At 47.2% G+C, this 27,155-nt stretch overlaps 1 protein-coding gene across 1 annotated transcript; it reads left to right on the top strand.

Moving 5' to 3' along the window:
* eno4 (enolase 4) lies at positions 1-26,766 on the top strand (the record flags this gene model as incomplete). Its single annotated transcript, XM_080507354.1, has 13 exons — positions 1-153; positions 3,051-3,179; positions 9,047-9,216; positions 12,029-12,171; positions 13,317-13,513; positions 13,760-13,918; positions 14,067-14,135; positions 15,281-15,445; positions 15,520-15,645; positions 17,153-17,327; positions 18,828-18,889; positions 22,012-22,129; positions 26,609-26,766. 13 exons carry the CDS (start codon positions 1-3, stop codon positions 26,764-26,766), a joined length of 1,824 nt encoding a protein of 607 aa, XP_080363480.1.
* Positions 26,767-27,155: the final 389 nt, after the last annotated feature.

The following is a 27,155-nucleotide window of genomic DNA, read 5'->3' on the forward strand; positions in this document are numbered from 1 at the left end:
ATGACCCACAGAGCCTCCGCAGAGCAGCTGGACCGGTACCGGAGGAAGGGCGCCGCCGCGGAGTTCCTCCGGGCCCACAGAGTCCCGGAGCAACTGGAGACTGTCCTGGACCAGGTCTTCCTGCAGAAACCTGCAGACCTGCACGGATTCCTGGTACGACGCTGCAGGCCTGTTAGCACTGCTAACACTATGAACACTGCACTGATCACTCAGAGATATACTGAGGGATCAGTGCATGATAACAGAATATAATGTATATATTTTAAGAAAAATACCAATTCCAATATAGATACCATATACAATATACCCTTACTAATATAATATTTTAAGAAAATAATGACATTTATCTGTTTAATTCCGATTTGAATCAATTAATAACACGTTTAATTAATCATTTAATTATGTATTTCTTTATTTAATTTTGGCACATTTAGTCCTCTGTAGAATCACAGGTCAGTTGATCGATTGTTCAGTAATGGACCAGAGGCCTGGACTGTGACATTGCTCTTTTCTCTTATCCAGGTAACTTCAGGATTAACTCTGGTTTCCTCTTATCCAGGTAACTTCAGGATTAACTCTGGTTTGCTCTTATCCAGGTAACTTCAGGATTAACTCTGGTTTGCTCTTATCCAGGTAACTTCAGGATTAACTCTTGTTTTCTCTTCTCCAGGTAACTTCAGGATTAACTCTGGTTTTCTCTTATCCAGGTAACTTCAGGATTAACTCTTGTTTTCTCTTATCCAGGTAGCTTCAGGATTAACTCTGGTTTTCTCTTATCCAGGTAACTTCAGGATTAACTCTGGTTTTCTCTTATCCAGGTAACTTCAGGATTAACTCTTGTTTTCTCTTATCCAGGTAGCTTCAGGATTAACTCTGGTTTCCTCTTATCTCGGTAACTTCAGGATTAACTCTGGTTTTCTCTAATCCAGGTAACTTCAGGATTAACTCTTGTTTTCTCTTTTCCAGGTAACTTCAGCATTAACTCTGGTTTTCTCTAATCCAGGTGACTTCAGCATTAACTCTTGTTTTCTCTTATCTACGTAACTTCAGCATTAACTCTTGTTTTCTGTAATCCAGGTGACTTCAGGATTAACTCTTGTTTTCTCTTATCCAGGTAACTTCAGGATTAACTCTGGTTTTCTCTTATCCAGGTAACTTCAGCATTAACTCTGGTTTTCTCTTTTCCAGGTAACTTCAGCATTCACTCTGGTTTTCTCTTATCCAGGTAACTTCAGGATTAACTCTTGTTTTCCCTTATCCAGATAACTTCAGGATTAACTCTTGTTTTCTCTTATCCAAGTAACTTCAGGATTAACTCTTGTTTTCTCTTTTCCAGGTAACTTCAGGATTAACTCTGGTTTCTTCTTATCCAGGTAACTTCAGGATTAACTCTGGTTTTCTCTTATCCAGGTAACTTCAGGATTAACTCTTGTTTTCCCTTATCCAGATAACTTCAAGGATTAACTCTTGTTTTCTCTTATCCAAGTAACTTCAGGATTAACTCTTGTTTTCTCTTATCCAGGTAACTTCAGGATTAACTCTGGTTTCCTCTTATCTAGGTTACTTCAGGATTAACTCTGGTTTTCGCTTATCCAGGAAACTTCAGCATTAACTCTGGTTTTCTATTATCCAGGTAACTTCAGGATTAACTCTTGTTTTCTCTTATCCAGGTAACTTCAGGATTAACTCTTGTTTTCCCTTATCCAGATAACTTCAGGATTAACTCTTGTTTTCTCTTATCCAAGTAACTTCAGGATTAACTCTTGTTTTCTCTTATCCAGGTAACTTCAGGATTAACTCTGGTTTCCTCTTATCTAGGTTACTTCAGGATTAACTCTGGTTTTCGCTTATCCAGGAAACTTCAGCATTAACTCTGGTTTTCTATTATCAAGGTAACTTCAGGATTAACTCTTGTTTTCTCTTATCCAGGTAACTTCAGGATTAACTCTGGTTTCCTCTTATCCAGGTAACTTCAGGATTAACTCTTGTTTTCTCTTATCCAGGTAACTTCAGGATTAACTCTGGTTTCCTCTTATCCAGGTAACTTCAGGATTAACTCTGGTTTTCTCTTATCCAGGTAACTTCAGGATTAACTCTGGTTTCCTCTTTTCCAGGTAACTTCAGCATTCACTCTGGTTTTCTCTTATCCAGGTAACTTCAGGATTAACTCTTGTTTTCTCTTATCCAGGTAACTTCAGGATGTACTCTTGTTTTCGCTTATCCAGGAAACTTCAGCATTAACTCTGGTTTTCTCTTATCCAGGTAACTTCAGGATTAACTCTTGTTTTCTCTTATCCAGGTAACTTCAGGATTAACTCTGGTTTTCTCTAATCCAGGTAACTTCAGGATTAACTCTGGTTTTCTATTACAAATAGATGTTTGTCCAGGTTTCAGACATATCCTGGTATGTTAATCCAGGTAACAGATATCCTGGTATGTTAATCCAGGTAACAGATATCCTGGTATGTTAATACAGGTTTCAGAGATATCCTGGTATGTTCATCGAGGTTTCAGAGATATCCTGATATGTTAATCCAGGTTTCAGACATATCCTGCTATGTTAATCTAGATAACAGATATCCTGGTATGTTAATCCAGGTATCAGAGAGAGATCCAGGATATGTTTATCGTGGTTCATAGTCCAGGCCTCTGGCCTCAGGAGCCAACTGAACATGTCAGCTTTCTCACAAATAAACAAAACATTGTTTACTGAATGAGGTTTCTTGAATTGTTGGTACGGTTTTGTTTGGTTTCTTTATATATTGTTAGAAAGATGTAACAGTCAGTTTGTTTGTCAGATTATATTCCCGCCACTCGGAGGCAGCCCACTGCATTCACAGAGACATTCAAAGCAAAGAAGCTGCAGTTATCATGGACATTTTGTAGTGCTGCATCTGTCCTTTGGTCCTGGGCTTGAGTCTGGAGTATCTACCTAAAGTCCACAGTATGTGGGTTTCTGACTTTGGTGAATGACGACAGTCCTTGAACATCATTGTCAAAACAGACTTGTTTGTCCAAGCTTGACTTTGTGACTGTGACTGTGGCTGCAGGCAGAGTACTTCCTGAAGCTCTCTGCGCCTCCCAGGATCAGCTCCCTGAGGGGAACCCAGGTCTACGACGCCGCGGGACAACTCTCCGTCCAGGCACAAGTCTTCTGTGTCATCTGCAACAAGGAGAAGGTACAACGTGTTTGTTCCTGGTCGGACTGGAACCGACCAGCTGGTCTGTGTTCTGCAGTCAGTGTCCAAGTCAGCACAGGTGTTGAACATGTGATCCGAGCCTGTGATGCTTTTTTAAAGAACACGTGCTACATGAGGCGAGTCGATGGTCTGAAGTGACAGGGTGGAGGTTTTCTCTCGGCGGGGTGTGAAGCAGTAGCTGGAGGCAGGAAGCAAGCAAAGATGGGAGCAATCAGAAAACAGGCCGTGACCTCTGATGCTAGTATCACAGGATCCAGAGAGATGAGATGTGACACCATGAATAGAGGTCATGGGAAGGTCACGCAGGGCACCACCGCAGCCACGCTTCAACGCTTCTACTCAACATTGCCACAGCCACGGAAATAAGCAAATGGCGGGACAGTCAACATCTGTTGAGGGTTTTTCAGTCAGTCGGTGACACAAAGAGCTGGAGCAAACTGGATCAGTTCACAATCTACCCATCGTTTCTCCAGCATTGAAGGAACTCTTTGCAGGGTAGATCTCCATCACAGACAGATAGGCAGTCACACCCTACAGACAGATTACAGGCTAGCTTGTCTCTGGACTGTGGCAGTAAACTGGAGCGCTCAAGGAAAAGCATACAAACAGGGATGAGATGGTGCAAACTCCATGTCAGGTCCAGATGTCTCCACTGTGAGGCCTTCTGCTGCAGAAAAAACCTGTTAGAGGAACAGCCGGGTGCTGGATGGAGCAGTGATCCGTCTTTAGCTCAACAGTAATGTGGAGTGTGAGGAAGATGCCGCGCTACTACTAATAGTAACACTAATACTAATACTAATACTAATACTAATACTAATACTAATACTAATACTAATACTAATACTAATAATACTAATACTAATACTAATACTAATACTAACACTAACACTAACACTAATACTAATACTAATACTAATACTAATACTAATACTAATACTAATACTAATACTAATACTAATACTAATAATACTAATACTAATACTAACACTAATACTAATACTAATACTAATACTAATACTAATACTAATAATACTAATACTAACACTAAATCTAATAATACTCATCCTAAGTATAATAATACTAATACTAGTACTAAATATAATAATACTAATACTAATACGAATACTAATACTAATACTAATACTAATACTAATAATACTAATACTAACACTAAATATTATAATACTCATCCTAAGTATAATAATACTAATACTAGTACTAAATATAATAATACTAATACTAATACTAATACAAATACTAATACTAATACTAGTACTAAATATAATAATACTAATACTAATACTACTACTACTACTATTACAAATAATAATAATAATAATAATAATAATAATAATAATAATAATAATAATAATAATAATAATAATAATAAATGTAATATTTAAAAAAATAAAATTAATTATAAAATAAAATACATTCATGGAGGATTTCAGAACGAGGCTGAAGAGGAGAGAGTTTCACTAAAATAATTATGTTGATGGGGAAACTGAGTGGAGGAGGTATCAATGTTGATGGAAAAGCTGGGTGGAGGAGGTATTAATGTTGATGGAGAAGCTAGGTGGAGGATGTATCAGTATTGATATAGAAACTGGGTCGAGGAGTTGTCAATGTTGATGGAGAAGCTGGGGGGAGGAGGTGTTAATGTTGATGGAGAAGCTGGGTGGAGGAGGTATCAATGTTGATGGAGAAGCTGGGTGGAGGATGTATCAGTATTGATGGAGAAACTGGGTCGAGGAGTTGTCAATGTTGATGGAGAAGCTGGGTGGAGGAGGTGTTAATGTTGACAGAGAAGCTGGGTGGAGGAGGTATCAGTAATGATGCAGAAACTGGGTGGAGGAGTTGTCAATGTTGATGGAGAAGCTGGGTGGAGGAGGTATCAATGTTGATGGAGAAGCTGGGTGCAGGAGGTATCAGTATTGATGGAGGAACCGGGTGGAGGAGGTATAAGTATTGATGGAGGAACTGGGTGGAGGAGGTATTAATGTTGATGGAGAAGCTGGGTGGAGGATGTATCAGTATTGATGGAGAAACTGGGTCGAGGAGTTGTCAATGTTGATGGAGAAGCTGGGGGGAGGAGGTGTTAATGTTGATGGAGAAGCTGGGTGGAGGACGTATCAGTATTGAAGGAGGAACCGGTGGAGGAGGTATCAATGTTGATGGAGAAGCTGGGTGGAGGATGCATCAGTATTGATGGAGAAACTGGGTCGAGGAGTTGTCAATGTTGATGGAGAAGCTGGGTGGAGGAGGTGTTAATGTTGATGGAGAAGCTGGGTGGAGGAGGTGTTAATGTTGATGGAGAAGCTGGGTGGAGGAGGTATCAATGTTGATGGAGAAGCTGGATGGAGGAGGTATCAGTATTGATGGAGGAACTGGGTGGAGGAGGTATCAATGTTGATGGAGAAGCTGGGTGGAGGATGTATCAGTATTAATGGAGAAACTGGGTCGAGGAGTTGTCAATGTTGATGGAGGAACTGGGTGGAGGAGGTATCAATGTTGATGGAGAAGCTGGGTGGAGGATGTATCAGTATTGATGGAGAAGCTGGGTGGAGGAGTTGTCAATGTTGATGGAGAAGCTGGGTGGAGGAGGTATCAGTATTGATGGAGGAATTGGGTCGAGGAGGTATCAATGTTGATGGAGAAGCTGGGTGGAGGATGTATCAGTATTGATGGAGAAGCTGGGTGGAGGAGTTGTCAATGTTGATGGAGAAGCCGCTGGTTTTGGATCAAATGGACTTGTGCCAATGAGAAGGATTTCAGTTTTATGCTGTTCAATTGAAAAAAAATGAGGGTGAACCAGGTTTTCATTTCAGAAATACAATCAGTGAGAGAGGAGGGTGAGAGGGTGGAGGAGGGTTTGGTGGTGAGGTAGAGCTGGGTATCATCTGCGTAGCAGTGGAACTGAAAGTTAAAATGTCCAAGGGGAAGGAGGTAAATGATGAAGAGCAGGGGCCCCAGGACAGAGCCCTGAGGCACACCTGTTGTGAGGGAGGGAGGAAGGGATGATTTACTGGATTTCAGTTGAGTGAACTGACTTCAACCAGATCGGCAAGAGGTGAACCAGTGTAATGGAGGGTGGTGCTGCCAGTGGAGGACAGCTTGGTGAGGAGGGTGGAGTGACGGAGGGTATCAAAGGGTCAGGTCAAGGAGGTGGAGGATGGTGAGAGAGTCCTGGTGGTGGGGAGGCAGGAGAGAGTCTTGGTAGTGAGGAGGAGGGAGAGAGTCCTGGTAGTGAGGAGGAGGGAGAGAGTCCTGGTGGTCAGGAGGACGGAGAGATCCCTGGTGTTGGGGAGGAGGGAGAGAGTCCTGATGGTGAGGAAGAGGGAGAGAGTCCTGGTGTTGGGGAGGAGGAGGGAGAGAATCTTGGTGGCGGTGAGGAGGAGGGAGGGATTCTTGGTGGTGAGGAGGAGGGAGAGAGTCCTGATGGTGAGGAGGAGGGAGAGAGTCCTGGTGTTGGGGAGGAGGAGGGAGAGAATCTTGGTGGTGGTGAGGAGGAGGGAGGGATTCTTGGTGGTGAGGAGGAGGGAGAGAGTCCTGGTGGTCAGGAGGACCGAGATATCCCTGGTGTTGGGGAGGAGGGAGGGAGTCCTGATGGTGAGGAGGAGGGAGAGATCCCTGGTGTTTTGGGGAGGAGGGAGAGATCCCTAGTGTTGGGGAGGAGGGAGAGAGTCCTGATGGTGAGGAGGAGGGAGAGAGTCCTGGTGTTGGGGAGGAGGAGGGAGAGAATCTTGGTGGTGGTGAGGAGGAGGAGGGAGAGAATCTTGGTGGTGAGGAGGAGGGAGAGAGTCTTGGTGGTGCAAAGGAGGGAGAGAGTCTTGGTGGAGGAGGAGGAGGGAGAGAGTCTTGGTGGTGAGGAGGAGGGAGAGATCCCTGGTGTTGGGGAGGGGGGGAGAATCTTGGTGGTGGTGAGGAGGAGGGAGAGAGTCTTGGTGGTGGTGAGGAGGAGGGAGAGGGTCTTGGTGGAGGAGGAGGAGGAAGAGCGTCTTGGTGGTGAGGAGGAGGAAGAGCGTCTTGGTGGTGAGGAGGACGGAGAGATCCCTGGTGTTGGGGAGGGGGGGAGAATCTTGGTGGTGGTGAGGAGGAGGGAGAGAGTCTTGGTGGAGGAGGAGGAGGGAGAGGGTCTTGGTGGTGAGGAGGAGGAAGAGCGTCTTGGTGGTGAGGAGGACGGAGATATCCCTGGTGTTGGGGAGGAGGGAGAGAATCTTGGTGGAGGAGGAGGAGGGAGAGAATCTTGGTGGAGGAGGAGGAGGAAGAGCGTCTTGGTGGTGGAGGAGGAGGAGGGAGAGGGTCTTGGTGGAGGAGGAGGAGGAGGGAGAGGGTCTTGGTGGTGAGGAGGACAGAGATATCCCTGGTGTTGGGGAGGAGGGAGAGAATCTTGGTGGAGGAGGAGGAGGGAGAGAATCTTGGTGGAGGAGGAGGAGGAAGAGCATCTTGGTGGTGGAGGAGGAGGAGGGAGAGGGTCTTGGTGGAGGAGGAGGAGGAAGAGCGTCTTGGTGGTGGAGGAGGAGGAGGGAGAGGGTCTTGGTGGAGGAGGAGGAGGAAGAGCGTCTTGGTGGTGGAGGAGGAGGAGGAAGAGCGTCTTGGTGGTGAGGAGGACGGAGAGATCCCTGGTGTTGGGGAGGAGGGAGAGGGTCTTGGTGGAGGAGGAGGAGGGAGAGGGTCTTGGTGGAGGAGGAGGAGGAGGGAGAGGGTCTTGGTGGAGGAGGAGGAGGAAGAGCGTCTTGGTGGTGGAGGAGGAGGAGGGAGAGAATCTTGGTGGAGGAGGAGGAGGAAGAGCGTCTTGGTGGTGGAGGAGGAGGAGGAAGAGCGTCTTGGTGGTGGAGGAGGAGGAGGAAGAGCGTCTTGGTGGTGGAGGAGGAGGAGGGAGAGGGTCTTGGTGGAGGAGGAGGAGGAGGGAGAGGGTCTTGGTGGAGGAGGAGGACGGAGATATCCCTGGTGTTGGGGAGGAGGGAGAGAATCTTGGTGGAGGAGGAGGAGGGAGAGAATCTTGGTGGAGGAGGAGGAGGAAGAGCATCTTGGTGGTGGAGGAGGAGGAGGGAGAGGGTCTTGGTGGAGGAGGAGGAGGAAGAGCGTCTTGGTGGTGGAGGAGGAGGAGGGAGAGGGTCTTGGTGGAGGAGGAGGAGGAAGAGCGTCTTGGTGGTGGAGGAGGAGGAGGGAGAGGGTCTTGGTGGTGAGGAGGAGGGAGAGATCTTCTTTACCGCCACACTGTCTGCAGCTCCTTCACACAGCATGGAAGTCTTAGCTCTGCTTTAGGCAAGGTAAGGCAAGGCAAGTTTAGGCAAGGTAAGGCAAGGCAAGGCAAGGCAAGGCAAGGCAAGGCAAGGCAAATGTATTTATATAACATGATTCAAACAGGACAATTCACAGTGCTTTATAAAGAAATGAATGAAGTACAGAAAAACGTTACAAAGACATAAAAAATATAAAAGGAACACATTAAAGATTTAAAAGATAAGAGATTTGATAGGGCAAATTTAGTAAAGTAAGTCAAATCTATTGTCTATTTGAAAGCCTGTACAAATAAGAACGTTTTAAGCCCTGATTTAAAAGAATTGCGTGTGTCAGCAGGTGTTCAGGACGTTTGTTCCACATGTGAGGAGGTCGGAACTAAAAGTTGCTTCACCTTGTTTCTTGTGACTGTAGGAACACTGAGGACCTCAGAGGTCTGGAGGTTTTAGATTCTACAAGTCAGTCTGACATTATTGAGGCCCGAGACCATCCAGAGCTTTCTGGACCAGAAGGAAGACTCTGAAGTCCATCCTTTGACACACAGGACAGATTTCAGGGATCAAATGGCTCAGGTGTAAACACACAGCTCTCTTGGTCTTCAGAGGATGTCCTCGGCTGCTGTTCCCAGCTGTTGGCCCCATCAGGAGACTTCAGTGGAGAGGAAGATGGCTGACCATGTGACGACCGCTGTCCAGTGGATCAATGGGCCTCTCAACCACTTGCTGCAGGGACAAAACCCCTTTGACCAATCAGAGGTGGATCAGAAGCTCAGGTAGTCTTCACTTCAATCTCCAGTCCGTCCCCAGGACAGACTTCAACAAATCCCAATGACCCATTCTCACAAGACAGAAAAGATGTCTGTATAGTCACAGAACCTGATCCTCAACAGCTGTAAAATAATAACCAAGAAAACCAAACACCCTCTGTAAAGTCACTTCACCAGTCCCTCCAGAGAAACCAGTTCAAATCCAGGTCTGAAAGGAAGAAGCGAAGGCTGTCTGAATCCTCCCAGTGGGATGGACGTAAAGTAGACAAGTGGGTTTAAATGTCTCCACGACTGCTGAGTGCTCAAAGGTGAGCTGTTCAGTCAGAGAAGGAACCTGGGCTGGGTGTCAGCACGTCTGACATTTCTGTTGTGAAAGAGTCCCCCAGTCCAGCGTAGCTGTCAGCCACTGGAAACGCTTCCCTCTTTTTCTCTCTCACCACTGCTGTTTAACCCCTGCCTGCTGTTTGGGCCAGAATGAACCAATTTTGACATTTAACGGCAGTAAAACATTCTAAGTAAAATGGTTTCACCTTGAAAAATGGTGACATTTCTAAAAGTGTGTGAAATACAAACAACATGTGATGATCCCATTGATTGAACACAGAGGCTCTGTTTAGAACTGGATCAGTTCAAATGGATTGTGGATTCACCAACAAGCCTCAAATTAAGAAAACACAAGTTCAGCAGTGTTGTTAAACCTACAGACCAGTGTCAGTTTCCTCCATAAGTTTACACCATGTACTTATTAACTCAGATACTTGTAAATCCATCTGTTAAAGCTTGAAGGACATTGTACCTTGAGGTCAGAAGTGGACAATACTTCCAATGGTTCACTCTGAACAATGTGAGGGCGGAACATCTGGCCGTGTTTAAAACATCAGAGTGAAGACAAACATGTTTCAAGTTTCTGCTCTTCTCTGACATGTCAAACTCTACTTGTGATCTACCTGTGAGATCTACATGTGAGATCTACCTGTGAGATCTACCTGTGAGATCTACATGTGAGATCTACATGTGAGATCTATCTCTGATCTACCTGTGAGATCTATCTGTGAGATCTACCTGTGATTTACCTGTGAGATCTACCTGTGATATCTACATGTGATCTACCTGTGAGATCTACCTGTGATATCTACATGTGATCTACCTGTGAGATTTACACATGAGATCTACCTGTGAGATCTACCTGTGATCTACCTGTGAGATCTATCTGTGATCTACCTGTGAGATCTACCTGTGAGATTTACACATGAGATCTCCCTGAGATCTACCTGTGAGATCTACCTGTGAGATCTATCTGTGAGATCTACCTGTGATCTACCTGTGAGATCTACCTGTGATCTTCCTGTGATCTACCTGTGAGATCTACCTGTGATCTACCTGTGAGATCTACCTGTGAGATTTACACATGAGATCTACCTGAGATCTACCTGTGAGATCTACCTGTGAGATCTACCTGTGAGATCTACCTGTGAGATCTATCTGTGAGATCTACCTGTGATCTCCCTGAGATCTACCTGTGAGATCTACCTGTGAGATCTATCTGTGAGATCTACCTGTGATCTACCTGTGAGATCTACCTGTGATCTTCCTGTGATCTACCTGTGAGATCTACCTGTGAGATCTACATGTGATCTACCTGTGAGATTTACACATGAGATCTACCTGTGAGATCTACCTGTGATCTACCTGTGAGATCTACCTATGAGATCTATCTGTGATCTACCTGTGAGATCTACCTGTGATCTACCTGTGAGATCTACCTATGAGATCTATCTGTGATCTACCTGTGAGATCTACCTGTGAGATCTACCTGTGAGATTTACACATGAGATCTACCTGAGATCTACCTGTGAGATCTACCTGTGATCTTCCTGTGATCTACCTGTGAGATCTACCTGTGAGATCTACCTGTGAGATCTACATGTGATCTACCTGTGAGATTTACACATGAGATCTACCTGTGAGATCTACCTGTGATCTACCTGTGAGATCTACCTGTGAGATCTACCTGTGAGATCTACCTGTGAGATTTACACATGAGATCTACCTGAGATCTACCTGTGAGATCTACCTGTGATCTCCCTGAGATCTACCTGTGAGATCTATCTGTGAGATCTACCTGTGATAGCCTTGGAGCAGGTCAGTCCTCAGACCTCCCGTGGATCTCTGCTGTCCCTCCTTTTGTCACTACCTTCCACTATCCCTCTCTCCCTCCCTCCCTCCCCCCTCCACAGCTGGCAGTAGCCTCCACAGTGTAATCTCCAGTGAAGCCATTGGAATGAAGAAGTGTCGCAGTTTGCGAGCGTTAACATCCAGGTGGTTCTGATGTGGTTGACCTTGTAAGCTGGGGTCAGGAGAGGTTAATGTGGGGTTGCTCTATTGTCACATCATATCACCAGGATGCAGCGGCTGCTGTTTCATTCTGTCTCGTGACACAGAAGCCTCATGTCTGGCCTGAGGAGGCTGACGTGACACTCTTCTCCTCTGAGGCTCATTGTCATGGATTTAAACAACAAGCAGTGGAAAGATCTCATCTGAGATCCTATTGATTGATGGTTCAATAAAGAGCAGGAAGAAAAACAAGAACAACATCCGTTAAAAAACAAAGTACTTTTATTGATGAAAACAGGAGTATTTAGTGCTTCATGTCAGGACAGGGTGGTTCATGTGGCTGGTCAGGAAACGTCCAGAGGACGTGATTGAGAATCAGATAAAACTAACGTCTACGAGTACAGACTGATATCAGTGGAGAGTTTTAGAGTGCATGAAGTTTGGGTTTTTTTCTCATAACATTTCCAAACTATGATTTGTGCAGGGATTTCTTCAAGGCTCGATACGAGGAGGAGAAAAACCTCCAGGACATGAAGACCCGAGAGAACTGCTCCCCCAAAGAGCTCTACATGGAGCTTCCTTCTCCACCTCCCACGCAGAGGAAAAGCAAGACGAGTGCAGATCGAGGTGCGTTCAATTTGCTCCCTGACAGGAAACAAGCTCTTCAGCTTTCACTCCTGAAGGTTACTATGTCTTCAAACTCTGCTGTAGAAAACAGGTTGTGATTGTTGGAGACTGTCCATCTGCACTCATCAAGTACACAGTGAGCTGATCTACAATGAACCAAACTGTGTTTTCCCAACAAATCGGAGGATTTCAATTAATGCTAATGGATCCCAAAGCCTATTTACTGACCTGTGCTCTGGGCCTTTTCTTAAAGATGTGAAGTGGACCCGCCTGCTCGCCATCTCTCCGCATTACAAGTTGTTTGTGTTCAGTTTGATTTGTAAAATAAATCTGCCCGCAAAATCATTGTATATGGTTAAAACACTGAAAGTGAATTATATTTGCAGCACAAAGGTTGAAAAAGCCTTCTTTTGAATGCCTGGTCATTAGGCAGCTTCCTCCTCCTCATCATCAGCCATGGAGTCATTCTGAGCTTTTACATGGGAACTCTCCTTCATTCAGGGCTCAAACACGTCACATGGATTTAGCTCATTAGCACTATGTTTTTAATGAGGCTGGCATTTAGTTTGAATTAATTAATTACGAAAAATAACAACATGTTGAAATAATTAATTAGAGCAACAAGCCCAAGAAGCTAAGCTAACATTAGCAGCTAACGCATGTGAGGGTGAAACAGAGGAAAGTTTCACTTTAAAAATTTAATAAAAGCAAAGTATCAACAAAGAATTGACACATCTCCAAGAAATTCAAGTCTGTGTATCAGCTCCATGCAGCGATGTAGTCTGATCAATAAGTTACATGACAAGTCCAGGATTTATACTCAGCCTTCTCAAAATGTACTAAAGCCTCATGTTACTGATTCAGCGCCTGCAAATAGGAGACCTCGTGAAAATGAGCTGAACACTCCTGCTTTACACTGTTGAGCTGTATTAAATTCAGTTTAACAACACGAACACTCAAAATGCCAAGAACCTTGAGCTCAGAGAGCTGCGATCAGCCAGTCAAAGAACAGCCTGGTAATACACACACACACGCACACACACACACGTCGGCCGAGAATCGAACCAGGGACTCCCTGCTGTGACAGAACTGACCACTACACCACTGTGCAGCTCCACTGAATCCCTTTTTTTCTGCCTCTAAAGGGAAACAGAAAAACCTGTCAGAGAAGGCGGTTCCCCCAGCAGAACCAGAAGAAGCGGTCCTGTGTGGGAGCGCCGCCATCGGGTCCTTGTCAGTGGCTGTTCTGAAGACCGGAGCTGCAGTGAAGAACATTCCACTGTACCGACACACTGCGGCTCTGAAGAACGCCGTGCTGAGACAAACCACACCTGGTCTGAAGGTAACCAGGGTTCTGAATGTCTGACTGTTCTCTCAGCCTCCAGCTCACAACCAGAACCAGAACCAGAGCCAGAACCAGGGTTCTGAATGTCTGACTGTTCTGTCAGCCTCCAGCTCACAACCAGAACCAGAACCAGAGCCAGAACCAGGGTTCTGAATGTCTGACTGTTCTCTCAGCCTCCAGCTCACAACCAGAACCAGAACCAGAGCCAGAACCAGGGTTCTGAATGTCTGACTGTTCTCTCAGCCTCCAGCTCACAACCAGAACCAGAACCAGAACCACGTCCCGGTCCAGGTGCCGGTGTGTCTGGTGACGTTGCTCCGTGGTGGGAAGACGTCTCCTGGGAGGCGGAGCCTCCTGAAGGAGGTCATCCTGATCCCTGGCGTGGGCCGACGAGTCAGACAAGTATTCCTCTCATGGCTGCTCCGCCTTCTCACACCGCCTCTGCTTCGTTGTGGTCATGAGTTTATAATGTTGCTGAGATTCTCATGCTGTTTTCGTTTTCTCACCGAAGCTTTTATGAAATGCTCTGAACTGTGAACTTCTTCAACAGATCCTCACGATGACCCTCGAGTTACAGAAGGAGGTGATGAGAATAATGAACACTTCAACAAAAGGCGGGGTGAGGGACACAGCCATTTATTCACTGTGAGAATAGGAACTGAGTTCACGAAGGCTTCATGGAGCAGAGAACGTAAACGGTGGAGCCAATTTTCAAAGCTTGTTTTGTTACTGAGCTTTCCTAAAAGAAATGTACATAAAAGAGAAGCTCTATTCAATTCTCATGGCTAATGTTCATATTAATGTAGGTATGCAGGACTGGATCTGTGTTGAACTATTTATTAAGCCATCAGTACTTACCCTATTTACATTTCAATCCTTTACGTAGTAATAACTGGAGCATTGTCGGATGACCCCCAGGACTCGTATTCATAATGTGAACAGTGGGTGATGAGAGTAGGAGACACTTAGCTTCTCATAACCTTGCAATGATAACTGTCATTCAAATCTACAGCAAGAATATAGACTTACCCATTGTCATTCACATTCAGTTAAATCAATCTTCAACATAACCAAAGAGCAGGGACTTAAAGAGCAATGTATGTCCCTGCATTCATCCAGTCACACATGAACAAACTGCATTCAGCTACATTCAACTCAATCAGTTCATTTGTACTGCGCCAAATACAGCACAGTCATTTCAAGGCACCGTTACAGAGAAAACCAACAATTCCATAAGAGAGTAGAGGAAGAGAACCCTGCAGAACCAGACCCAGAGGAGGAGAACCCTGCAGAACCAGACGCAGAAGAGACTTCCTGCTACGAGGGGGAGTCGGGGATTCTCCACTCCACTCAGCAGATATTTCCACTGGCTGCAGATGGATCAGAGCAGGACCCTTCAGATGTACCGTGGGAGGTCCTGCTGTCCAGCAGAGCCACACCATCTAAAGTGGGATGAATGCCGTCTCTCTTCATCACACCAGGTTGCCCACCAGGTTTCCCACGTTGTTTTGGAGACACCATAAAGACAACCAGTGGTTGAATGAGGACATTCAGTTCAACAGGTGGTCACTTCCGTTAAGGAGCTTGAGAAATCTAGAGTTCTACGAAGTTTTTACAAATTGACACACGATGCAACTGTTTGTGCCCGCCGATCGGCTGGTCCTTACCAGCAGCATGGATTATAATCTTCTAGAATGAATTCTGATCTGACAGTGTTACAGTCGTACAAACGTAATGTGTCTCCTAATGTTGTTTTACTCCAAGGCCAATCAGACCATAGTGTGTGATGCTGGAGCGCTGGTGGTGAGCTTCGACCGGCCCGAGCAGCTTCTGGATGTGATCACTGAAGCCTGTGCAAACCTTGGACTGGCCCTGGGAACGCAGATCCATTTGGCTCTCAACTGCGCCGCCCCCGAGCTAATGGACTATGTGAGTGGACCAAAGCTCATTTGTACCTGAAGAGTGTCAGAAAGCAGAGATAATTTATCTTCTTCTCCTCGCAGTCTAAAGGGAAGTACGAAGTCTCCACAGGAGTGTTGAAGTCTCCTGATGAGTTAGTGGACATGTACCACACCTTACTAAGCAGATATCCAGTGGTGGTGTCCCTCATAGACCCGTTCAGGAGAGAGGTACGTTCAGGACTCCACCACTCTGTCATCTGCACTTCAGAAACACCGCAACTCATGAAAAGTCTGTTTTCACAGTTCATGTCCTTTAAGGCTCATATTATACAAAATCCACTTCCTAAAGGTTTTCCAGTAGTACCAATCGTCTCCATACCTGGACCGATGCTCCAGAAGAGAATAAAGTGTGTCCTCTCTCTCCCTGGCTTGTTCCAGGTATTTAAAAAGTGTGTTGCTCCAACCAGCCAATCAGAAATCAAACCCTATATAACAGAGTTCCCCAATTCCAGGCCTTGAGGTCCAGTGTCCTACAGGTTTTCGCATTATCGTAAACAAGCCATGGAAAGAGGCCCTTATTGTGTTCATGTGTGTTGCAACTGGGAGAAACCTAAAACATGCAGGACACCGGACCTCGAGGTCCAGAATTGGAGAACCCTGCTCTATAGTGTCATCAGGGGTTCAGCCAATCTCAATCAAGGTAAGCTCCTCCCTTTGACTCCTCCTACCTTATTCAAGATTCACTTCCTGAAGGTGCTCCAGCAGTACTAATCATCTCCACACCTGGAATTACACTCCAGAAGAGAAGAAAGTGTGTCCTCTCTCTCCCTGGCTTGTTCCAGGTTTTAAAAAGTGTGTTGCTCCAACCAGCCAATCAGAAATCACACTCTATATAGTGTCATCGGGGGTTTAGCCAATCTCAATCAAGATAAGCTCCTCCCTTTGACTCCTCCTACCTGCTCTGGCACATGGCACCACGAGATGAAGTACTTCTTCCAAATTCCTAAGATGGCCATGTGTGGCCGGAGCCAGTCCAGCTCACACAGACACAGCAGATTCTGAATGCAGCTCCTGTGATCCAATATTCGAATGGAGGAGAATCAAGGAGGAGCTGGAAACTTTGAATTCAGGGTTTCTGGACCGACCAGACCAGGAGGAGGAGTTAAACAATATGTGCGCAAACAGTTCACGTCTTTAAAGCTTCAATAGAAAATGTCTGGAACTGTCCTTGGTGGTGCAGCAGGTTGAGCCTGGCTCTCAGGTTCAAGTCATCATTGTGCCAGTAAGAGGCGCTGCAGCTCCCTGGAATCTGTGAATATACTGTACATCCATTCACTCACAATTGGAGGCTGCAGCCATGCAAGGCACTGTCACTCCAACGGGAGCAGTTTGGGGTTCAGTGTCTTGCCCAAGGCCACTTCAACATGCGGACAGGTGGAGATGGGGATGGAACCTGCAGCCTTCCGTTTGAGAGATGACTGCTCTACCAACCATGCCGCCCCTATTGAGCTGAGGCATTCATGCTTTTTAAAAATTAGTTGATTTCTTTGGCTGAGTCTGATTGATGACAGCCTCGTTCACTGTGACGTCATGAGAAGCAGCTGGTTGGTTTCATGGTTGATCCTCCAGAAACCAACTTCTCTGAACCTGAAGTCAGCTGAATCTTCCCAAGATGTCATGACCACCATCCAAAGTGTGATGATGATGTTCTCTGTGCGTGTGTTCGGATTCTCAGGACTCGGACCAGTGGGAGAAATTGAACAACAAGATGGGAAAGAGCTGTTCACTTATTTCTGACCTGACCTACAAGTTGGAGGCTCCGCCTCCTCCGGGAGCCAGAGGCTTCATCCTGAAACACACCAACCACACCACAGTCAGCGACTTGATCCACATCGCCTCAGAGCAGCAAGGTATACACGCACACACACACGCACGCACGCACACACGCGCACACGCACACACACACATACACACACACAAAACCTGAATAACTAGAGTAACTAAGCTTTGGTTGTGTGAACATCTGTGAGTCAATTAATTTGATGTTGTGTGTGTTAATAAGGAGGCTGTGGAGAGAGTCTCGTCCTCATCTGGGATTTATTTCCTGAAACACACCGTTGGAGTAACATGTTACAAAAATAACCCAGTTACATTTGGTACCATTTCCTGTAATGCAATAAACATAACATAAACTTTGGTAATATTATACTTTACTATCTGAGTACCATGCATTTGAGGAATTCTAACATGATTAGATGTTTGCTTTAAGAATTTAGGAACACACAGCGAGACATTCTGACAGTAGAAAAATCAGTGAGGAAGGGGGACTTCCTGCTGCTGGGATACACTAAGATGACTGCAGATACAGATCAGATAAAGACTCTACATTAGTGAGCTGGACAAACCGCCATCATATTCAGGTTTTCAGAGAAAAGAACAAGAACATAACAGTCAAGTGTGATCTGTGTGCGACACAGAGGAAACTCTGCCTCAAAAAATAGACTTCGGTAAAGTTGGAAAGATTTAGACTTTAGGCATCAATCAGTCTTTAATGAAGCATCATCAACAGATTGATGACACATCTTTCACATTGGTGTGAGGTAGGCAACATGCTGCGAGCTGCAAGTAACAGCAGAACTAACATTCTTCCCAATGAGCAGCCGAATGTGTGATAGTCATCTGCAAATTACACTGTTTGTATTTCCTCCCATTCATCAGGACCTGAGGTGTCAGTCTGAACACTTTATTGATTATTGATGAGGTCTGATTCTCTCGGAGATGATTTCAGTAGTTCAGTAGCTTTCACTACTCGACAGGATCCTAGAGTTTGTCAAACTGCTGCACTGTGATCTTATGGATCTTATTAAATTTGTGCTATTTCTTTGCCATGTATATTTAGTGTTGTGCTTGTGTGTGGATTTTTAAACTATGATGCTATATTTTATATAAAACACACTAAAATGTCAGGTCCAGCCCTCAAAGCAAAGTTCTGTCTTTCAGTGCAGGTTGTCTTTGTGCTGTGAGCTTGAATTAAAAGAGAATAAAAGAACAGAAACAACCAGAGAAAGAGATTGTGTCCTGTCATGTCACCAGGCTGCAGGTTCCATTATAGTGACTCTCGCTCTGTTGTGTCTCAAATGAATCGTCCTAGAATTAAAACATCTGCGGCATCTCATCATAACTTACCAGACTGATCCTTTGTCTACTTTATAACCCCCCCATACCCGTGATGTTATTCTGACTCTACCCACTGATATCAAACAGCTCGTTGCATTTGCAGCCATGTTTTACATGTACATTCTGTGTGTGTGTGTGTGTGTGTGTGTGTGTGTGTGTGTGTGTGTGTGTGTGTGTGTGTGTGTGTGTGTGTGTGTGTGTGTGTGTGTGTGTGTGTGTGTGTGTGTGTGTAGGCTCAGTGTTGATAGGAACAACGTGCAGTGAACCCTGCACCGATGACTCCTGGTCAGATATTGTGAGTATCACCCGCCTCAGTTACCAGCATCTCCTCACTGTCGTCCTGTCAGGCCAGATGTTCAGCCAGATGTTCAGTCAGCTCTTCACCAGTGACATGCAGGCAGGGTAGACAGTTCCTACCACAGGTTGACTCAAAATGAATGTAATATTGATTTGATTATTTGTTTAAATTATTATTAATTATCATTAAATATATAATTTATTTTTCAATTTCTGGTAAAATTACCATATATATATACAGTACCTATGGGTTTGAAAGTGTCAGAATTTTGTGGTATTCATAGCCCAAATAACTCAAAGGCACCATCTCCTGGTACGGCACAGAGGTTGCACAAGTCACTCACTCTTGCTGTCTTACTGTGAAGGCCACAGCCCCTCCTGAAGGTCACACCCTATCCTGAAGGTCACACCCTATCCTGAAGGTCACACCCTATCCTGAAGGTCACACCCTATCCTGAAGGGCACACCCTGTCCTGAAGGCTACACCCTCTCCCGAAGGCCACACTCTCTCCCGAAGGCCACACCCCTCCCAAAGGCTACACCCTCTCCCGAAGGCCACACCCCTCCCAAAGGCTACTCCCTCTCCCAAAGGCCACACCCTCTCCCAAAGGCTACACCCTCTCCCAAAGGCCACACCCTCTCCCAAAGGCTACACCCCGTCGTGAAGAACACATAGCTAAATGCTATATGTATGTTCACAGTGCAATGGTGTATTGATACAGTGCTGCTGCACACTCCAGCTATAGACAGTAAAGACATTTTCACAACTTTTAATGAAAAACAGCAGCTTTTAAAAGCGAGACTGACTGGGAGAGTGACACCCGAGCTACTAGACCTTCAGCAAAGGAAAGCTCAGAACATAGTTTGTACATTCCCAGTGAATGGTACAAAAGGAAGGATTGGATGAATTTAGAGGAGTAAGTGCAGCACAATTTGATTACATGCATAAGCCTTCTGTAAAGGTATGGCTGTCACTTTGTGCTGCACTTACTGCTCTAAATTCATCCAATCCTTCCAATCCTTCCAGTCTCATTTGAATTTGGGGAGCAGACGCGCCATAAGCGTGGATTCAGCACCGCAGAAAGCTCCTCCAGAGTTCTCGTCATTCCCCCCCATATTTCTGTATTTTCAACATAAACAACAGATGTGTTGCCATGTCATGAGCTGTTTGATCAGATGTTCAGTCAGCTGTTCGGTCAGCTGTTCCGTCAGCTGTTCCGTCAGCAGTTCGGTCAGCTGTTAGGTCAGCTGTTCGGTCAGCTGTTCAGTCAGATGTTCATAATCAGAATAAAAATAGTCGTCTTTCCACAGATTTTTCTGTTGAGTATTTCTACTCTGTGTGGTTTTAAAAGTGTAATATTCAGTACACGAATGTAGAATTGATGCTTTCCCCATCCTGACATCACAAATCCTCTTTAGCTCCACTCTTTGTCTGCTAAGTAGCTGCTGCTTCAGAGGGTTCACTGATGGAGGACGGCATCTCCGTCTCCATGGTAACCAGGATGTTAGTGTGAGAGAGCAAAGCAGTGGTGAACAGGTGTGGTTAGCTGAGATGAGAGCATGAAGTTAGGCTGAAGCTTCATGGTGTCATTCTCTCATGAGAGTCTGGTGTTGGGATGGGGGAGGAGCACTGTGATGCGCCATTCTGATTATCTGACCTTCAATCTTCCTCCTCCTCCTCCACCTCCTGCTCCTCTTCCACCACCACCTCCTCCTCCACCTCATATTCCTCATGTTCCTCCTCCACCTCATGTACTTCCTCTTCCTCCTCCTCCTCCACCTCCTCCTCCTGCTCCACCACCTCATGTTCCTCCTGCTCCTCCTCCACCATCTCCTCCTCCTCCTCCTCCTCCTCCTGCTCCATCACCTCATGTTCCTCCTGCTCCTCCTCCACCTCATATTCCTCATGTTCCTCATCCACCTCATGTACTTCCTCTTCCTCCTCCTCCTCCACCACCTCCTCCTCCTCCTGCTCCACCACCTCATGTTCCTCCTGCTCCTCCTCCACCATCTCCTCCTCCTCCTCCTGCTCCATCACCTCATGTTCCTCCTGCTCCTCCTCCACCTCATATTCCTCATGTTCCTCCTCCACCTCATGTACTTCCTCTTCCTCCTCCTCCTCCACCACCTCCTCCTCCTCCTGCTCCACCACCTCATGTTCCTCCTGCTCCTCCTCCACCATCTCCTCCTCCTCCTCCTCCTCCTGCTCCATCACCTCATGTTCCTCCTGCTCCTCCTCCACCTCATATTCCTCATGTTCCTCATCCACCTCATGTACTTCCTCTTCCTCCTCCTCCTCCACCACCTCCTCCTCCTCCTGCTCCACCACCTCATGTTCCTCCTGCTCCTCCTCCACCATCTCCTCCTCCTCCTCCTGCTCCATCACCTCATGTTCCTCCTGCTCCTCCTCCACCTCATATTCCTCATGTTCCTCCTCCACCTCATGTACTTCCTCTTCCTCCTCCTCCTCCACCACCTCCTCCTCCTCCTGCTCCACCACCTCATGTTCCTCCTGCTCCTCCTCCACCATCTCCTCCTCCTCCTCCTGCTCCACCACCTCATGTTCCTCCTGCTCCTCCTCCACCTCATATTCCTCATGTTCCTCCTCCACCTCATGTACTTCCTCTTCCTCCTCCTCCTCCACCACCTCCTCCTCCTCCTGCTCCACCACCTCATGTTCCTCCTGCTCCTCCTCCACCATCTCCTCCTCCTCCTCCTGCTCCACCACCTCATGTTCCTCCTGCTCCTCCTCCACCATCTCCTCCTCCTCCTCCTGCTCCACCACCTCATGTTCCTCCTGCTCCTCCTCCACCTCATGTTTCTCCTCCACCTTCAATCACATATCATCCAGTCCTCCACAGTTCAGGCTATTTTACTGCCACATTCTCCACATTAGACGTCTAAAAAACCTGAATAATTTATTGATTCCTTCAATTATCAAGATCAGTTGTGTTTGAGTTGAAAAATGTTTTAAAAATTAAAACAACATGTGATTGAGCTTGTTGACCAGGAGCAGATGGAAGGTTGCACTGGAGTACAGTGAGAGGATGAATAAAGTGAAGGCTTACAGTGAGAGGATGAATCCAGGTAAAGCTGACTGAGAGCTGCTCTCCTCCTCAGGCGGTGGGTCTGGGTCTGGACTATGTCAAGCTGGGAGGTCTGAGCGGCGCTGAGACGATTTCTAAATACAACCGACTCGTCTCCATAGAAGAAGAACTGGTAGAACAGGGAATCCTGGGTACGTCTCTTTTATTTTATCTTGTTTCCTGGACAGAGAAAGAGGAGGCCACACACACACACACAGCCAGTGAAAGGAAGCTGTGTGTGTGTGTGTGTGTGTGTGTGTGTGTGTGTGTGTGTGTGTGTGTGTGTGTGTGTGTGTGTGTGTGTGTGTGTGTGTGTGTGTGTGTGTGTGTATGAAAGAATGAACCCGCTTCCTACCTTGGATCTGTTAATTGGACACCTAATTACACACAAGGACAAATACTTTCCCATCCATCATTTTTAAAAAGGCGGGCAGGGACACCAGAGGGTGTGTGTGTGTGTGTGCGTGTGTGTGTGTGTGTGTGTGTGTGTGTGTGTGTGTGTGTGTGTGTGTGTGTGTGTGTGTGTGTGTGTGTAATGGGCCATGTTAATTCAGCCCAGTGTTAATGTCTGGACTGGTGCAGCAGCAGCAGGGAGTTTCTCTGCAGCAGCGTCAGTTCAGTCCAGTTCCAGCAGCTTTCTATGATTCCAGCCTTTGTGTTTTCACCTTTTCTTTATACGTTTCGCTGCCTCGTCCACAGTTACTAAGGAGAGACTCCCTCCTCCACTGTTCCCTGAAGATCTAGACGAGCAGCTCGTCCCTGTGGAACCAAACATCTGTGAAGGAGAGCAGAACCCAGTCTGTTCCTCTTGAAGACATATTATTCAAGATTCACTTACTAAAGTTTTTCAACATTAATAATCATCTCCACACCTGGAACGACGCTCCAGAAGTGAATAAAGTGTGTCCTCTCTCTCCCTGGCTTGTTGCAGTTCTTAAAAAGTGTGTTGCTCCAACCAGCCAATCAGAAATCAAACCCTATATAGTGTCATCGGGGGTTTAGCCAATCACAATCAAGGTAGGCTCCTCCCCTTTGACTCCTCCTACCTGCTCGGGCACATGGCGCCACGAGACGAAGTACTTCTTCCAAATTCATAAGACGGGCATGTGTGGGCGGAGCCAGTCCAGCTCACACAGACACAGCAGATTCTGAATGCAGCTCCTAGCATTCAATATTCTAATGGAGGAGAATCAAGGAAGAGCTGGAAACCTTGAATTCAGGGTTTCTGGACCGACCAGACCAGGAGGAGGAGGAGAACTGGAGGATAGGAGAACTTTAAACAGGCCTGGCATGTGTGAACGATAACCTGTAAATAACAACCTCATAGTTTCTCTCTAATTCAAAATAAAGAAGTCAATTGAAAACTCCTAAAACTTTAGCAGGATGTATAGAAACGGTCCTGCTGGCTGTAACGAGCAGCACAGGCAGTGGTGACAGTACTGATGTCATCAGTTCAGCTGTAGGATTTAGTGGACACTCGTGCCTTGACACAAGCGGATAAATTACAAATAGAAGCTTTTTGGTAATTTTGCTGTTCAGGTCTTTTTCACACGTCGTCACCCTGGAGGTCGGAGCACGCCCTCTGCTGGGCGGGCCATAGGTTGGACCCTCCTCTTCTTCCTCTGTTCCTCCTTAGATCTGAGCACAGATGAACAGAAAAATAAAGTTGCTCCACGGCTCTGCAGATGTTGACGTCCCAGCCGCTCTGCATCGATCTCATCCAGTGTGACAGTGATCGTAACATTTACTGTGAGTCAGTCAGCGACAACACAAGCAATATAAAAGAAAGCAATGCTGGTTGTGGAAAGGCAGGAGGAAAGTCAAGAAGAGACATTCAAATGACCTCTGTCATGATGAAAGGGATTCTTTCAATGTTCATTTCCACCTTAACATCAGAACGTTTCGTTATATTGGTTTTATCACCCTGAAGTAAATGTTCTTTCTATCGATCTCAATATTGGTGAGAAGCAAAGATGACCTTCATTATCTTCACTGACAATAATAATTTGAATATTGGGGGAGAGCAGAGGAGATGTTCGTCAGTTTGAATAGATTTGATTGTTTTTATGAAATGGAGGTTCAATAGAAGAGTTCCAGAGAATTTCAGTGGTATAGTTACTTAATTACACAAGTCAGATGAATGCGGAGTAGAGAAAGCTGGATTCAGGCGATGTTGAGCCGCTGCGTCTTGTGTTTCTATAAATGTCAGCGAGTGAAGACAACCTCTAATCAATGAAACGTGCAGACGCCAGCTGAGGCTGGACACGCCGCGGCGCCTCGCTCCGGCGGATGATTACTGTGTTTGGAAAATAAACGAAGTGACTAACAAAATAGGTCAAATTAAGTGTTTCCCAGACAAACTAAAAGGGCCTCCCTAATTGCCGGTCCCCGAAGGCACCAAAATAAGAAAACAAGCAAACATTACATTGTGTGGCCGTGATGACGAGGGGCAGAGTGGCTGTGGTGCAGGAGGAAGAAAAGGACACAGCAGGACTCCGGTAATTACATGTTTGGCCTGGATTGGCGATGTGCTTACCGTCCGTCAATCAATGTCACGACGTCGGCTGGATCAGGCGGTGAAGGAAGGAGTGGCATCGGCCATTGACTTTGTTTCTGCCGAGCAGAGGAAGAGGGAGGAGCTCCTCCTCACGCCTGGGAGTCAAAGCCACCGCGGCCTCCGACTCGACAGCCTCATTAGACACGGAGGCTATGAGGAGGCGCAGACTTAAATCAATAGACCAAATCCGTTCTTTCTTCAGCTGCTCGCTCACACTCAACCGCCACCAGAAACCCAACGTAATCCTCGCGCTTCCTCCGTGAGGCTGCCGCCGACTTCCTGTGCGGCTCGGAGGGATGAATGGAGGGACGTGTCGCAGCTCTTTGAAGCTTGATGAATGAGGTTTCCTCCACGCCGCTGGGTGACGGTGGGCAGGGCCGCCGCTGGAAACGGCACCTCGCTGCTAAATGAAGCCTAAAGCTTTAATTAAGGGCAGCGGACAAAAGGCGAGGGACGCTGGCCGGGGTTCACAGATCTCACGTTTCACTCCCCGGCCGGAGGAAGGCTCTGGGAAATGTGGGCAGGTGTCAGCCAAAACAAAACCACCCGAGAGCAGCCCTCCTTTGTGCTGAAATGATTGTGGCCTTTGAAAGGCCACAGGCTGATCTGCTGCTCCATACCTGAGTAACACCCGGCTTCCAGGGAAAAGCCGCACTGAGCCACAAGATTAGCAGCTTGCTAATGTGGCTTCATTTTCACCATTTTGTCACAAGAAACCGTAACCGCTGTATGGCTCTATTCTCCTCAGCAAACCCCAACGCTTGCTCGAGCTTCAGCCAAAACAAATAAGCTGCAGCAAATTACAAACTTGAGTATTTCAGGCACATCTGTGAGCAGTAATTACACCGAATGGAGAGTCCTCTCTTTCTGCTCAGAGCGACGGCCGTGTCTCTGAAACGCACATTGATTCCAACCCTGGGCCTTCCAAAAGTTAGTTATATAGCACTAATTTCTTTTACCTCATGTCTCATGAGAGGAACGTAATTGCTGCATGAATCTTGTTCCAAACCATTATGAGCTGCTTTTGGTTGAAGGACTGCCGGGAGACCGAGGCTTTCAGTCCTGCTCAGCCAAAAGAAAAGGTTGTGGAGGTGAGGGAGACATGGGGAGGTTTTATTAACAGGAACGTGTCCCGGCCTGCGCCTCACTCTTGACATTTTCACTCATCAACCATCTGGGGTCTGTGCAGCAGTGAAAGGCTGGAAAAGCTCTCGGTTGCTGCTTGGTCTTTTTCACCGAAGGCCTTGGATGGAAGTTGGAAGAAACCCTGCAGTTTAATTTTCAGATGAAAGGGTGTTTGGGCTCGAGGCTGTTTATGAGATGTGGCATTAGAGGTCTGCTGCTACCACATATCTCGTGTCACACAGACAAATTCAACTAGAAATTAAGATTCAGCAAAAAACTGCTAAAACACAACTTTGACTTTCCGACATGGAACTCTGCACGTCGGCTGTCAATCAGCTGATCGTAGTGTCAATGTGTTTGACCAAACACACACGTGCTGCTGACGCTACTCTGGAGCTTTCTTCATCTCAGCAGGTTGTCAGGACGTCTCGCCCAGCGTGACGTCTCGCCCTGCCAGACGTCTCCGCCCAGCCTGACGTCTCGCCCTGCCTGGCGTCTCGCCCTGCCTGACGTCTCGCCCAGCCTAGCGTCTCGCCCTGCCTGACGTCTCGCCCAGCCTAGCGTCTCGCCCTGCCAGACGTCTCCGCCCAGCCTGACGTCTCGCCCAGCCTGGCGTCTCGCCCTGCCAGACGTCTCCGCCCAGCCTGACGTCTCGCCCAGCCTGGCGTCTCGCCCTGCCTGACGTCTCGCCCAGCCTAGCGTCTCGCCCTGCCTGGCGTCTCGCTCTGCCTGACGTCTTGCCCAGCCTGACGCCTTGCCCTGCCTAGCGTCTCGCCCAGCGTGACGTCTCGCCCTGCCAGACGTCTCGCCCAGCCTGACGTCTTGCCCAGCCTAGCGTCTTGCCCAGTCGGACGTCTCGCCCAGCCTAGCGTCTCGCCCTGCCTAGCGTCTCGCCCTGCCAGACATCTCGACCAGCCTGATGTCTCGCCCAGCCTGGCGTCTCGCCCAGCCTGGCGTCTCGCCCTGCCTGACGTCTCGCCCAGCCTGGCGTCTCGCCCAGCCTGGCGTCTCGCCCTGCCTGACGTCTCGCCCTGTCTGGCGTCTCGCCCAGCCTGGCGTCTCGCCCTGCCTAGCGTCTCGCCCAGTCTGACGTCTCGCCCTGCCTGACGTCTCGCCCAGCCTAGCGTCTCGCCCTGCCGGACATCTCGCCCAGCCTGGCGTCTCGCCCAGCCTGGCGTCTCGCCCTGCCTGACGTCTCGCCCAGCCTGACGTCTCGCCCTGCCTGGCGTCTCGCCCTGCCTGACGTCTCGCCCAGCCTGACGTCTCGCCCTGCCTGATGTCTCGCCCAGCCTGGCGTCTCGCCCAGCCTGGCGTCTCGCCCTGTCTGACGTCTCGCCCTGTCTGGCGTCTCGCCCAGCCTGACGTCTCGCCCTGCCTAGCGTCTCGCCCAGCCTGGTGTCTCGCCCTTCCTAGCGTCTCGCCCTGCCTGGCGTCTCGCCCTTCCTGGTGTCTCGCCCTGTGTGGCATCTCGCTCTGCCTGACGTCTCGCCCTGCCT

Source organism: Blennius ocellaris (assembly GCF_963422515.1).
Source record: "Blennius ocellaris genome assembly, chromosome: 13".
Classification (NCBI taxonomy): Eukaryota; Metazoa; Chordata; class Actinopteri; order Blenniiformes; family Blenniidae; genus Blennius; species Blennius ocellaris.